Source organism: Camelus bactrianus, chromosome 19, assembly GCF_048773025.1.
Source record: "Camelus bactrianus isolate YW-2024 breed Bactrian camel chromosome 19, ASM4877302v1, whole genome shotgun sequence".
Taxonomy (NCBI): Eukaryota; Metazoa; Chordata; class Mammalia; order Artiodactyla; family Camelidae; genus Camelus; species Camelus bactrianus.
In genome coordinates this window covers 19,403,225-19,418,611 of record NC_133557.1, presented here as the reverse complement: position 1 = coordinate 19,418,611, position 15,387 = coordinate 19,403,225, and the positions used below count along the sequence as shown (strand labels likewise).

General features: G+C 46.6%; 1 protein-coding gene and 1 non-coding gene across 2 annotated transcripts; both read left to right on the top strand.

The window, feature by feature from the left end:
• Positions 1-2,455: 2,455 nt before the first annotated feature.
• Positions 2,456-2,585, top strand: LOC123617958 (small nucleolar RNA SNORA72). The gene has a single exon (XR_006726285.1). It is a non-coding gene; the product is annotated as a small nucleolar RNA SNORA72 (small nucleolar RNA).
• A 3,065-nt stretch (positions 2,586-5,650) lies between these two features.
• On the top strand, positions 5,651-11,205 carry FITM2 (fat storage inducing transmembrane protein 2). Its single transcript, XM_010958717.3, has 2 exons — positions 5,651-5,912; positions 7,866-11,205. The coding sequence occupies exons 1-2, from the start codon at positions 5,740-5,742 to the stop codon at positions 8,479-8,481; spliced, it is 789 nt and encodes a 262-aa protein (XP_010957019.2). The 5' UTR covers positions 5,651-5,739; the 3' UTR covers positions 8,482-11,205.
• The last annotated feature ends 4,182 nt before the right edge of the window (positions 11,206-15,387 follow it).

The following is a 15,387-nucleotide window of genomic DNA, read 5'->3' as shown; positions in this document are numbered from 1 at the left end:
CGGTGCTCACAGTCATCCGGGCCCCTGGCCACCGGGGATCCACGCCGTGCCCTCGGGGACCGGCGGCCGGAGGACTGGGGAATCCTCCTCCCGGTCCAGCCGGGACAGCTGCAAGGCCAGGTGTGGCCGCGGAATTTGCTGCGTCGCCGGCCCGCGGAGCTGGAGCGCAAAAGCCTCAGTGTCAGCGCCCCCTCCTCGCCACCGCTCGCGTCCCACATTCCTGCGCGGGGCGTGGAACGCGGGCCCGGCGGCCACATCCAGGCGTCCGACCCGAAGAATTCGACAGGGTGGGGGCGGCAAGGGACCCGTGGACCCTTTGCGCCTCCTTACTCTTCCGCTGCAGAACTGAGCCAGACCTCCCGTCTGTTTAATGAAGACGGTGAGACGTAGTAAGATACTATGAGCTGCCAAAGATGAGCATGTTTATTTTATAGGTCATCAGCTATCGTGTGCCTACTGTATGCCTGACGCCTGGCAAATAAGGTTTCACTTACTTGTGCGGCAACAAAGCTGCCAGAATACCGTTTTCATTTTTCAGGTGAGAGAGAAATGATTTGCCCTAGTCATAAACTCTGAGTGTAAACTTGAACTCATGTCTGGCTGTATTTTTAACCAATAAACTACATGGCCTTTAAACCCTATAAAATGACTTGCCCTACTCATACAGGTAATAAACTCTGAGTTTAGACTTGAACCCATGTCTGTTTGACTGTATTTTTCACCAATATAATACATGGCCTTTAAACACTATCAGCTGTGTGTAAACTTTGCAGAGTGCTGCGACCACGTGGTCATTATTTTTGGCAGGCAGGTGAGGTCAGACCTAGGAGGCAGTGTGTGCCAGTGGTTAAGTGCTTTGCCAGGTGGGGCACACTGACCCTAGTCTGAATCTTAGTTCTGCTGGATGGCTAGCTGTGTGACCTTGGCAAAGTTTCTTAGCCTGTCTGTGCTTTGGTGTTTCCATTGGTAGAATGGAGTAATCACAGTATCTTCTTGTGTGGTGGCTGTGAGAAAGAAAAGAATCAAGTACAGTAAGGCACTGTGCACAGTGCCTGCCACTTGGTTAAGGCTCAATATGTTATAAATCAAATTACTTCAATAAAAAAACAAAAACAAACAAAACCCCCAGTGAACTAAATGTTTAAACTAGAAGAATAGAAAATTTAATTCGTGTTTAACCAAGTTTAAGAATAGGGGCCTTAAACTATTATGTAGATACATCTGGATTCTGTGCTATAATTTGGAGAGGAAGAGTGAAAAACAAAGGCTCAGAAAATGTGTTCTCAGAACCTAGGTGTTTTATTCCCAGTTTGGTATTCCTTTTTTTTTTTTCTTCCAAATACCATTTCTTAAATTGTGAAATATAACAAATACACAAAATTTATGAAATACAAATATATAATGTAAAGGATATTTTTAAAGCAAACATCTCTGTGACTATCCCCAGGTAAAGAACCAGAACATTGCCTACACCCCCAAAATCCTCTGATCCCAATGCCCTCCCTCTGTCCTACAAGTAACTGCTATCCTGACACTGGTTTACTCATTTCCTTGCTTTTTTACCAACGCTCTTCCAGACAAAAAAAGCCTCTGTGACTGCTTCAGAAAGGAGAGGTCTGAGGTCTGCAGGGCATGGTGTCCAGAGGAGAAAGCAGAAAGGAATTCAAGGCTGCTGGGGGTGGTACAGGGTCCCTGGCAGCCCCTCCTGAAGCTCTCCCCGTGGCCTGAAGATGAGCAAAGCCAGCTCCCTGCCCTGACACTTCTGACCCTGTGCCCAAATGGGTCCAGTAATGGGCAGCAGGGGGTTGTGTGTGTTGGGGGAGCAGCCAGTGGATATAACTCCCTCCCAGTTAGGCAGGCAGGCAGCCTGGCCTCTGGCAGCTACTGGCTTTGCTCAGCTGCCTCACCCTAGGGAGTTGCTAACTGTCCCCTCCAGCCAGAAGGAGAGGTGGCCAGAGGTTAAGAATGGGAGAGGCACTGCAGAGCAGAGCTCAGAAGGAAGGAATTGGTGCTGGGGATGAATACTTCTGCTCTCTGGCCAGGAGCTGTGGACAAAGAGGGCTGCCCCTGGGAGAATTACTGGGCTGCCTACTGCCCTCCCCACCAAACCAGGAATGAAATTTCCCATTTCACACACACCAGCCAACAAAAAAGCACCTGCTGGTTGCTCTTCCTGGAATGTCTGCTTCCCACTGTTCCTCTGGCTATCCTCTGGCGAATACTTCAGACCTCTGCTTAGACAGAAATCATCTCTTCTAAGAACTCTCCCCTGACCTTTCCCTGGTCCTGTGGGATCCTCTCCCATTGCCCCAGGCATCCTCTACTTAATCCATTACCATTCTACCCCTACATCTTTCAAGACTTTATGGACCAGAAACCCCTTTCATGGTGATTTATAATCTTGGGAACCCCTTAATATTGAAAAAATAATTTCATAATTATTATGTATGTACATAAGTGTATTAACACATTTCTTTTAATATAAAGAATGGGTAATGCTAAACATTCACTATATCAAGACCATGCATGTGTCCCCAGACCTAGGTCTTTCCCTGGGTCTGGTTTCATAAATGCTGGTGATAAACCAAGTCTGATTTATATAATGCATTTTATGTGGGAAATATCTGTGACTCCAGGTATCTGATCAACCTCGAGAAATGATGGCACAGCTAGAGTTAATAATTTTTGAAGATAAACATTGGTAATTTGATGATTACCAGTTGCCAATAAATGAATCATAAAATGACTGTGGTTTATTTTCTAGGGGAAAAAAAAGAATGTGTAGCACATTATTTTAAAATAATAAAATACACAAATACACTTTGCTGTAAATTCCATACAGTGAATTGATTCTCCCAGACTGCTTTAATTGATGTTTGCTCTACTCTGGTATCCATAGCCAACGTATAGTTTCAATTCAACCATGTTTTGTCTTGTCTCAATCTAGACAATCAACAAACCAAATAAAGCCCTGGTTTGCCAGTGTAAATACTCCCGCCAGGGCTGGTTTCAAGCTACAAATGTGACGCCAATGAACACACAGTTGGGAAGAGTTACACAGTAAAATATTCTACAACAGATATGAGCAACCTTGAGGACATAGATAATAATGAAATAGAGTAAAAGAATTAGGAAATGATGAGTTTTGAATATTTATTTTGAGCTTAATTGTTCACTTATATAATGTGATTTTTTAAACAATGGCTTTAACAATCAGCTTGCAAAAGTCCTGAAAATTTAATAATCTGTTCTCACAGGCCTGTGGGAGGTCACTCCAGCACACAGCTGGACTCACAGCATGAATATATATTTCTTAATATGGTTTGAAGTTTAAAAGAAAAAAAGAAAGAAAACTTCTCTAGAGACGTACATTTTTTTTTTAGGTCTGGGTTTAACCCTGTCTTCAAAAATCTCCAGGGATGAAGCTGTTGCTCGAGCTTAATCGAGCTATTGCTCAAATGGAAGAAACCTGTTTTCCTTCTACAGCAATACAAAGCCTGATGCTTCCAGGAGGTACATTTTTGATAGATCCTCTGGATGATGCCTGGAGTTTTTGTCACCCAGCCCCCTTCCCCACTTTTCCTGGGGCAGGGGATCAGCATCTAGGGGGACCACTTAGCTAATAATGTCTCCTTGTTCTTAACCATTAGGCAGCTTGCTAGGGAATAACTGAGCACCTGACAATCTTCAGGAGATAAGAGATGGTTTCCAATACTATTTACAAGCTGCCTTCACAATTAACATCCCCAATCATGAAAAGTCCAATTAGTATAATCACTACCACATTTGCTTTTTTAAATCTAGCTTTTTGAAGAGCCAGAGGCATTTTGCTACATCAAAATTATGATCAGATAAGTGCAATTTACAGATATGAAGAGCATCTTGAGATGGCTTTAAGGAATTAATAGTTTTATTAGTTCACTGGATCTCTGCATAAGAGATTTTAAACATCAGTCTAGTATAGGCATAAATCAGGCCAAAGCGTGGTAGCTATCCTCGGTTTTGGGACAAGAGATTATTTTAGGCAGCTAAAGATGATGAATATTTCAGTAGACATGCTATTTGTGTAATAGAAGAAATATAACTGGCACATAGAATCTATTATTCCATGGATATTTCTGCTTAGGAGGCTTTCAATAAGAATTTTTATTTGTTTGTTATTACATTAACTTAAAAAAAATTGAGGTAGAGTTGATTAACGTTTTGCTCATTTCTGGTGTACAGCATAGTGATTCAGTTATACATATACATGTATAAATTCTTTTTCATATTCTTTTTCATTATAGGTTATTACAAGCTGTTGAATAGAGTTCCCTGTGCTATACAGTAAGACCTTGTTGTTCATCTATTTTGTATATAGTAGTTCATATCTGCTAACCCCAAACTCCTAATTTATCCTTCCCCATCCATTTCCCCAATAATTATTTAAATTTTAAATGTGTGTTATTTAAAGAAAAATGTTAAACAAATAATAGTATTGGTGGTATATGGACATAGCAAAAACTGTTAACGTGGCTGTAATGGGTTGAATGATGACTTCCTCCCTCCTGTCCCCCTGTCCAAGAAAAAATGTCAGTCTTTGGAACCTGGGAATGTGACCTTAGTTGGAAATAGGGTCTTTGCAGATACAATTAAGGATCTCAGGATGAGACTATTCTGGATTTGGAGTGGACCCTAAATCCAATGACTGGTGTCCGTATAAGGAGAGAAAACACATAGGGACACAGAGGGGAGAAGGCCACGTGAAAACTGAGGCAGAGATTGAAGTCATGCAGTCACAAGCAAAGAAACGCCAAGGACTGCCACCAGTCACCAGAAGCTAGGAGAGAGCCATGAAGGGGATCCTCTTCAGGGCCTCCAGAAGGAACGTATCCCATCAGCAGCTTGATTTCAGACCTCTGGCCTCCAGAACTGTCAGAAAATAAATTTCTGTAGGTTTAAGCCCACACGTTATTGGTCATTTGTTATGGCAGCCCCAGGAATCTAATAAGTGGCAAAGAAACGCCTCAAGTTTGGGAAACACTGAATTAGACACCCAACCATGACAGGGGATGAGAGGGTTTAACTCTATGATAAAAGAGTCAATGGGGCATCAACACCCTCATCTGATCGTCATTAACTGCCAGTGTCCAGCATTTTTGCTCAATACAAATATGCAGGTGTTTTTTAAAGTGAAAATAAATCTAATAACTTAAAATGTAAATATAATAATTATTTTATGCATTTCATTTCTCATGTCCCTGTATCTGGACCACCATAATCCACCCTGAGTTCATAACTCTTGGGGAAGAGTCCAGTCTCCCCATTTTACAGATGAGAAAACTAAGGCTCAAATGGAGAAATTGTCTCCAAGAGAGACTAAATGATTCTGGGACCACTGCTCCAATTCCTGCTGCGCTACGTTTATTCTTCACCACCTCCAGCAAATATTCCCACAGCTTTTTTTTCCTCCGACCAAAGCAAGGCATAGAGCCTGAGATTCCAACCTGCTCTACCTAGAGCGTGCGAACTCCGGGGGCGGGATTTCGAGAAGGGAAAAATTTGGAGATGGGCGCGCTGCAGAGGCCACAGGTGGCCACGAGGGGGAGCGCGCGGGCCCGGAGTGCCCACGTTCCTCGGGGGTGGGGCTTGCGAGCGGTGCGCATGCGCCCAAAGGGAGGCGGCGGCGCCGCCCGGACGGAGGGCAAGACGGTGGCCGAGCGGGTACGGGGAGGCGGACGGTGGCCGACGAGGTCAGGCATGGAGTGTCTGGAGCGCTGCGCGTGGGTCCTCAAGGGGACGCTGGTGAGGGCGGCGGTGCGGCGCTACCTGCCCTGGGCCTTGGTGGCCTCCATGCTGGCGGGCTCCCTCCTCAAGGAGGTCTCTCCGCTGCCCGAGAGCTATCTCAGCAACAAGCGCAACGTCCTCAACGTGTGAGTGCGCCCCGGGTCCTCTCCCGTCCCCGCCGTAGCCACTCGCTGTCGCCTCGTGCAGAGAGCCGAGGTTTAGCTCCCTTGATGGGTGGGTCATTGGAAGGGGAGGTCCTTCTCCCCATCGTGACAACAGCATCTGCACGCGTGTCGCGATGGAGGGACCCCGGAATAGTGTCGCTAGTAAGTCGTGTTTGCACACCCAAACTAGACAGCCTGAGCTTGACTGGGCAGGGTGGTGTGTATGTCTGTGTGTGTGTAGGGGTGTGGGGTGGGAAGGGGGGATGAACCAGCCCGTGTCGCTGCTCCCACCCTTTGGGGTGAGGAGTTGGTCTCTGCCCTAGGAGGTATGCCACCTCCTTCCTGCCTGCCATTGTCAGACCCCGCACCTCTCCCTGAGCCCTACCCTCTCCCTCCTCCCTGCTGGTGATCGAATCCCATCATATCTGGGTAGGGCAAAAAGACCTGCCCACCCCTCCACACCCCGTCCTAGCCTATGACACCACCCCTCCAAGACAGTCGCCCAGGAGTGGAACCCTCCAGTCTATGAACTTTCCCCTGGATCTCCTTGGATCTTTTCAGCTACTCAAAGTTCTTGGCAGTGACCCAGGAATGCAATCCTATCTGGGCTCTTTGAAACTCCTTAACTCCACTCACTCACTTTTTTTTTTTAAACCTCTTGGATTTTAAGTTTATTGACAGAAACACTGTTGCAGTAGTAAAGGGAAACTCTGAAAGATGAAACTCCTCCCTTGATGTGAACCTAGATTCTTCAGAATTACGGTGTCTGCAGCATCTCCCAAAAGTCAGTCCAACTATGGTTGTCTACTTAAAACCTTGGTTTCTCTCTCCTAAGCTTCATCAGATGCCTGACAGCTCTTGGCTCTGTCCAGATGCCTGCATAACAGTCCCAGGGAAGATTTTCACAACAGGCCCTGAGTGGTGTCTGAGGAAACTTTAGAACTCAGGAAAGAGTCCTTCTGTCCTTGGCCCACCTTCTTTCCTCCCTCACCCTTGGAGGCTGGGCTGATAATAGGTTATGAGAGTGGTAGTAGCCCCAAGTCTGTTGCACATGTGTTTACTGCAGCTGGTCCATAGGTCCCCCACCTTTGATGAGCACAGGGGAGGCAGACAGGGCAGCTGCTGCTCGATCTGGCCTGTGTGAGCTGGGAGCCAAGCAGCCTCGTGAGCGAGCAAGTCCCTGTCGATTGCAGGTTGCCATGGATTCTGGTATTTTGTTCCCACACCTCTGTGCTAATTAATTAATGAAGAGAACTAGTGAATCATTGGCTCTGGAAGGGATTTTGAAAGTAATTTGTCCCCTCAGTTCTATTTAACAGTTGAGGAAGCAGGCCTGGAGAAGTGTGGTAATAAGTCAGAGTCAGGATTTGAACCTGGGTCTTCCAGCTTGAAGCCAAGCTCTTTCTGATCATTTCTGCCATATAGGAAAGAGGTAGAAAAAGCCGGAGCTTTGGGGCTGGCCAGATGTTGGTTCAGTGTATGCTTGCTGGTCCTGTGAGTGTGACCCTGGGCACCTTACCGAAACACTATAATACAGGGCAAATGATACCTTCCTCCCAGGTAATTGTGAGGGTTCCATGGGAAAGAGAATGTACGTGTAATTACTTTCCTGAGCAAGTGGTGTAGTACTTAAGGTCATAGACCCTGGATTTGAATTCCAGCTCCACCACTCATGACTTCCACTTTGCATGATGCTTCTCTGTGCCTCAGTTTTCTTATCTATAAAATGAGGATGACAGTAGTGCCTACCTCAACGAGTTGTATAAGGATTAAATAGTTAATACACTTAAAGTACGTAGTAAGTGAAGTTGTTGTCTATAGCTTTTATCACTTTTTCTCATTTTCCCTCCCTTGAGAGTCTAGAGTCCCGGGTCATGACATTGTTCCCTCTCCACCGACGCCCCTCTCTTCACTTCCACTTTCCTCCTCTGCCAGGTATTTTGTCAAAATGGCCTGGGCCTGGACCTTCTGTCTCCTCCTGCCTTTCATCGCCCTCACCAACTACCACCTGACAGGCAAGGCTGGCCTGGTCCTGCGGCGGCTGAGCACCCTGCTCGTGGGCACGGCCATCTGGTACTTCTGCACAGCCATCTTCTCCAACATCGAGCACTACACGGGCAGCTGCTACCAGTCACCAGCCCTGGAGGGGCTCAGAGAGGAGCCCCAGAGTAAGCAGCAGTGCCACGGGGAAGGAGGCTTCTGGCACGGCTTTGACATCTCAGGCCACTCCTTCCTGCTGACTTTCTGTGCCCTCATGATCGTGGAGGAGATGGCCGTGCTGCACGAGGTGAAGACAGACCGCAGCCACTACCTCCACGTGGCCATCACCACCCTGGTGGTCGCGCTGGGCTTCCTGACCGTCATCTGGGTGTGGATGTTTCTGTGCACGGCCGTGTATTTCCACAACTTGTCCCAGAAAGTGTTTGGCACCCTGTTCGGTTTGCTGGGCTGGTACGGGACCTACGGGTTTTGGTATCTGAAATCCTTTTCCCCAGGACTTCCTCCCCAGAGCTCTAGTTTGAATCTGAAGCAAGACAGTTACAAGGAATAAAAGAGAAACACAAGGGACGACAGCAGGACAGTGGCTCATACATTTTCCATTTCTGTTTCTTAGTTGTTTGACTAAATTATTGATCCAACTTCCAGGAGGAAGCTTACCAGGCAGTTTTGGTGGGTGACGGTGGAGTCTGGGTAGCGAGGTCAGGCCCCAGAGTGTTCTTGGCGGCATCAACCGGTGTCACAAGCACAGCCATTCCCACTTGGGCACTTTGCATCCCTGGCAAGACTTGACCTTAATCTGAAATGTTCCGTTTTTTCCTTTGAGAGCCAAGCTCCGGCTCGGCGAGAGGACAGAATCAGGAAAGCCTCTACTGTGTGGCTGAAGGGGTGCAGGGCCTCAGGACTCTGCTCTGCTGCCGTCAGACTCCACCCGGTTCTGGCTGTCTTCTGTGTTAATGGCTGTTAATGCTGTTATTTAACAATATTTCCCTCTGGTGAATTTTGTGTAAGCATTTATTTCCAGCAGGGTTCTTTACAAAACAACTGACCACCTGAAAGACACACTCTGGTTGTAATATTTGCTTCATCCATGGAATGTTAAATATTACAACTGGCTTGTGATTAGCTACCAAAACGGTTAAACCCGAGTGCCTCTTCAACTGGGTATGGGGTGATTTTTATGTAATGAACATTGATAACTTTCTGTCCACATTGTCTGTTATATAGTGGTTGCTGGAGCATTAAGTTTACTTACTTTCCCCCTTCTGTTTTGAGCGAATGCTTTCTAGTTTTTAATAACAACTAAGGCATTTGTTCTTTGTTGACAAAACTCCCGAAAATAATTCACAGCTCCAGTGCTGCGCTCTGGCATGTGTGTAGATTGTTTTGAGGGTTTTTTTAGAACACTAATTTACTTTTTGATAAACCAAACTCTTGGCTTACAGTATTCAATTCAACCTCATGGGTCTGTTTTCTCTGTTAAGGATAAAACCAGAAAGCAGACGTTTTAATAACTTAATGAATTTTAAGCTGAGTCAGAGTAATTTTGCAAAATGCGTATTTGCCCTGAAACTCTCCTGACCACGTGTCAGTGGTATAGACTGAACAGTGCTGCGAAGTTCTGTGATTATAAGTCTTGCTGTGACTCAAGGCTTTTTACTTTTGGACAAGATTTTAAGTCAGAAGTGGAGGAAAATGTCTTCCCTTGCTTCTGATGGCAAGAAGCCAGCTCTTTTGGAAAAATGTTCTTGTTAAATGGTGGTGTGACTTTGGCCACACCTTCCTCTTACCACAGCAAACCTAGGCCTGTTCACCTGGCCTTGAACTCGAACTTTTCTTTCCCGTTTGTTGCACTTCTCAATTTCCAGCCTTGTCCTTGGGTGGCCTTCACCGTGAGATTGCTGGGAAGGGTTGGAAACCTTGTCCCCTCCAGCCCACAAAGGCACAGTTACTGCTCTGTGATAAGATACTCCTTCCCCTCTCTCAGGTTGTCTCCTGAATCCTTTCAAAGGGAGCCCCTTGCATTTTGGGGAATCATCCTGGAAGCTTCTTTGATGTCCCTCCCCCCAGTCAAGCCCTGTTATAGCATCAGTCGATAAGCACTGCACTTGGCTGGCTTAGCTCAAGCTCCAGTTGTTAGGAGCCTGAGGTCTGGAAAATCTTCAGTGTAAATTGTATTGCGTATAAAGATGTACGGAGAATATGTAATTCTTGTCCCATCCGGCCACAGGTTAACCTGTATTGATCAAAATGTGGCGTGTGATGTGTTGTACCCAAAGGTGGCAGAAACACCTGGCAGTGAGGTTTTGGAGGTGTTGCCATGGTGTTTTGGGAGCATTGACAAATACGAAGGGCCCCAGGGGAATTTTTTTGCCCTCTGGAATTTACATCCATAAACCAGGGGTGGAAGTGGGGTGGGGGAGGTGGCAGGGGCTTGTCGAAGGGATTGAAATCTCTCCTAGGTTTCTTGTTCAGCACCAAAAGGCAACAGGCACAGGGCGAGTCCAGAAGTCCATTTGTCACACTTTTAAATCTCCAGGAGTTTCTCCCATGCAAGTCCAGTTCAGGCCTAGCCTTCAATGAACTCCATGGAAAGCGTCCGTTTCCCAATCTTGTACACAGGTCGGTCTTCTGCCTCTTCCTGTTCAGTCTTAGCGCCTTTGCCTGTCCCTTGGGAACATGCTCTTAATCTCGATGTGAGACAGCACAGTGAGGCTGGAAGAGTTTGGGTCTAGGCAAACGAGAGATGTGGGTCCAAGTCATGGCACCAGTACTGAGAGCTGTCTGACCCTGGGCAAGGCTCATTTTCCCCATCTGTAAAATGGAGATGGTCCTGTTCGGATAAAGGGAAATGAGGCATGTAAAATGCCCAGCACATGTGCTTAGCAGGCGGTAATCCCCCTGCCTCCGGTTTCTTGACCAAGCCTTTAGGACTTTTTGGCTCCTCTAGAGAAGACAGGGAACCTGACATCTTCTGGGTATTGTTTGGGGCCTGGGTGTCCTGTTGAAATAGCCTTGTATTGTCCTTTGAAAAGTGTCTGTTCCCCAGGTGCTGAACAGGAGGCTTTCGAGGGCATCTGTGACCAGAGAGTACTGCGTGCTTGTTTATCTTTCCGTGTTGAGGTGCATTCACTGGTGCCTCATTTTCCACGTGCATCTGTCACAGTCTGAGTACCAGATTGTATTTGGAGAATGGTCCTCGTCACTGTTGTATACACACACAGATCGTGTTTGTAAACAGGCGTATTAAGTAAACTGGAGATCATGAAATCCCACATTCCTGCGTCCCGTGTGTTCTCTTCTAAAACCCTGAAGTCCAAAACCAGGGAGGCTCAGCCCGCTTTATGAAAGGAGAGCAACTCTGACTTGAGGGAATTTGTAGGGAATTTCATGGCTGTAGTCACTCTTATTTTTTTCTCCTAAATGCTGTAAACTGAGGATGTATTCAGTCATATATTTCTTAGCTTGATTTACTCCTTCTCTCTGTGCCACATCTGTGTCTCAGTGTCCTAAGGTCTGGGTCATCCAGATTTGGGAGCAGTTTCCTTGGCAGGAGGAAGAGGATTAGGCCTCGTGGAAGTAACACAAAGAGCAGTTACAAAGTTCAGTCAAATGAGGTCGTGTGTGGCAATGCCTCGTAGCCCTGGGAGTCTGTACGCGGGTGAGGACCTTTGGTACCTCTTAGCGCCCACTCCTTTGTCAGCCTGCGCTGCTTGGCACCTCCAGGTCCTGTCTTTTGAAAGCTCAGTGGCTCCAGGATTTGAGGCCCCTCATGCTGCAGAGCTTCCCTGTTCAGATTCCATCAGCAGCACCAAACCCTTCGTGAGTTCATACTCTGAATGGGGAGCTGGGACAGGATGATAAACTCCCTCTCTCGTGGAATTTGTGGTCTGAAGTCCATCCCTCAGGGTGTGTGCTGGAATTGCAAAGGTGAATTTGCTACATCTGTGCATTTGAGGAATTTTCACTCTTGTGGGGAAGACTCACCAGGAGCCCACAACCAACATCAAATGTTGCAAGTGCTGGCCAAGGTCAGGGCCTGGGAACACAGAGCAGGGAACAACCAGCTGCCCTGGGGAATCACGGAATATTTCCACAGGACATAAAAGTTCTGGGTCTTGAAGGATGAGGAGGAGTTCAAGCAGTTAGGCAGAGAACAGAATCCAAGGACGTGGGAACAGCAGGCACAAAGGCGCAGAGACGTGCTGCCATGATTTTTCATTCAGATATCCCTTCTCAAGAAACCTAACTTCATTGCCGAGAATAGGTTCTTGTCTTGTGCAGGAAAGAATTCAAGAGGGAGCCAAAGTAAAGTGATTTATTTGGGGAGATACATACTCCGTAGACAGAGTGCAGGCATCTTAGAAGGCAAGATCGGCGGCCCTGAGGTGTCCGGGGTGGTTAGTTTTTATGGGCTGGGAAACTTCATATGCTAACAAGTGGGAGGGTTATTCTAACTGTGTTGGGGAAGGGGCGGGGACTTCTGGGATTGGGCCCCGCCCACTTTTGGCCTTTGACAGTCAGCCTGGGAACTGTCCTGGTGCCCGTGGGTGTGTCATTTAACAAGCTAATATATTACAGTGAGCCTATAATGAGGCTCAGGCTCTATCAGAAGTCGAGTCTTCACCATCTTGGGCCTTGCTGGTTCCAACTAGTTTATGTCCTATCCTCAAATGCTGTGTCATTCTTTTAATGGTTGAGCCCTGCCCCCTTCCCTCCTGTCTCAACTTTCCCCTCATGTTCAAGAGCCACCGAGATTCAGAAGAAGCAGACTTAAAGGACTGTCAGTGAAGGTGATGGGTGAGGCCTGCTAGAAGCTCGAATACCTAGCTTTGAGCCGGTTTCTACCCCTGATTTTTCTGCTCTTCTGTGTGACTTTTAACGAGTCACTCAGCATCTCTGGGTCTCAATTTCCTTGTTTGATAAATGATGGACATGGACTGGTTAATCTCACCAACTCTTCTACTGTCTTCTGTTTCTCCGCTTGATGAAAAGTTCTTCCCGAGCTGGTGATGACTTTTATTTAAGGAAACAACATGAAAAGAAACTCCCACTCAGCTGAGGTGGCAGCTGGCTTCCTGGTGAGTGATGGGGGAGCTGACCTCCGGGCACACTTACTCACAGCCTGCTTTTCTCTGTGTTGACAGCATAACACAGTTCAGACCTGATTGCACGGCTTCATGTAGACTTCCTGGACGTGGGGAGCTGAACCTAATTGCTGGAGGGATGAATTGTAGAAGCCTTTCTTAAAAAGTGTCCAAAATCAAACCGTGTTCAGTATCTACCAAGGAGAAGGTAGGTTCTGTTAAGAGAAACCCTCTGCAGTATAGTCCCCTTCAGAAATTGTCCCAGAGTCCCTGATACGGTCTCTGGGGAGTTTTACAGTTGAACACACACACTGCAGAAAACAGGTACTCCCATACCTCGTGGGGAGGGGAGTTGGTAATTTGGTCCCACATGTTCAGATGATAACCTTGTACCCAAACTTAAAATGTGCAGACCCAACACTCTCAGTCTAGGGGTTTAGACGATGGAAGTGTTGTAGACATGGGTAAAGATAAGCACAAAGATTTTATGGCAGCTATTTGTAATAGTAAAAAGTTGTCAAGATTTATCTAACTGTTGCCCATCAGTTAAATAAATTATGGTAACTCTACATGAGGAATATAATGCAGTCACTGCAAAGAATACATGGAGTTATGTTTAGCATGGAATCTGGAGGCAGAAAGACTTTGCATTCGTGCTGACTAGAACTTACAGTCAGACTAGAACTTACACTTGAACTTGTGTGCCCTCGGGCAAGTCAGGGTCTCTGAGCCTGTTTCTGAGGGGTAAGATAGGGATATGAATGCCTTACCTCATTCAGCATCCACTGCCCAGATAGCTGAGGGGCACTGAGTGAAGCCGGCCCTGTGCTAGGCACAGTGTTAAGTCAGAGACACGGTTCTTCTCTTGGGGGGGTTTACAACCTAGCTAGGCACAGACAATGACATGAGCAAATCCAAACAGGTGCTGAACATCAAAAGCAGTGTCCCCCCCAACCCACCCTGACCTTGTCCCAGCTCAAGTAGAGATGATTTACATAAAGCACTCGGAAAAGCAAAGGAGTGAGGAGGTTAACGTAGACCTGAGTCAGACTGCCTGGGTTCTAATTCTTCCTCTGCTAGACGTACTGGCTGTGTGACCTTGAACAAGTTCCTTAACCTCTCAACTTCAGTTTCCTCATCTGTAAAATGGGGGATAAGTACCGATCTCATTCAGTCATTGTGAGGATTAAATAAACTGATACTTGTAAAGGGCTTGCGTGGAACAGGACCAGTCTGTGGAAGGCAGTATATAAATGTCTTTCAAGTGCACAGTAAGTCCCTAACGTGACATCAGTACTATAACTACTTTAAAATCAGGAAAAAGAAACTCCATACATGTCAGTGTTTAAATTCTGATTCACTCAAAGGTAATTAGAATGTACAGTCGGTGAATGTAGGAGGCCATGTCCCAGTAATGTCTAGAATGAATAGAGTTCATTCTAGAGTAACATTCAGGATTAACTAGGGAGTGGGGGAGAGCGAGAGAGGTGTTTCCCAGGAGAGCTGAAGGGAAAGGACACCCATGTATCTGTGGGGTCCTTTTGGCCAAGGCAAAGTAGGTCCTGCTTTTTGAGGTGCTGTCCACTCACAGGTAACTTAGGGGCTGCCTGACCCTGGTTTCCAAGTTGCTTATTTTGGAGACTGGCCATGTCACAAATCCCTGCCACTTTCCCGTTGTCTCTGCCAAGGGGTGGCTCCCCGGGGTATGTGTCTGAGGTGTCTGAGTGCCTAGCAGGTGCATAGGTGGGGAAGCCTGGGAGCCACCTCTGATTAGCATCTTAGTTTCTGGAGCAAAGTTATGCAGGCTCTGCCCGAGCAAACTGCTGTCACCCTTTTCTAGCTCTACTCCTTTCATGCCTTCTTGCCTTCCGTCTGTATTTCTTGAGCAAGTTGTGTCTGCCAGGTGCCCCCACACTGCCGGGGAGTGATGAGGACACTGAGCGGGTTGGGGCGTAAACTGACTTATGTGGAGTTATTAGAAGCCTTAGACTGGACTGCATTCAAATTCAGCCTATCAAACCCTCAGCTGTGTGATCTTAGCCAAGTTACTTAGCCTCTCTGGGCTTATTACTTATCTATGAAATGGGGATAATTCTTTCTACCTCACTGGTCTTTGCTTGGCTTCATGAAATCATGGATAGGAAAATATGTTACATGCTTGTAAAATGTCAGGCATCTATGAGGGCTGCTTATTATTGGAGAGATTTACTTTGCCTGGTGAATGTCTCAGAAGCTGGGACACTGTTACTCCTGCGTGCCCCCTATATCCCTGAAATGGCTTGGTGTCGTTAATGTCATTTATAAAACGCAGCGTGAACTAAAATTTGTAACAACTAGCATTTGTTCTGAACTTTTAAATCTGGTGCCTGACA

Bases quoted from the DNA above. Each gene is read 5' to 3' on its own strand.
- FITM2 (XM_010958717.3), top strand. From the start codon at position 5,740: ATGGAGTGTCTGGAGCGCTGCGCGTGGGTCCTCAAGGGGACGCTGGTG. The intron at 5,913-7,865 runs GTGAGTGCGCCC...CTCCTCTGCCAG, and splicing joins AAGCGCAACGTCCTCAACGT to GTATTTTGTCAAAATGGCCT.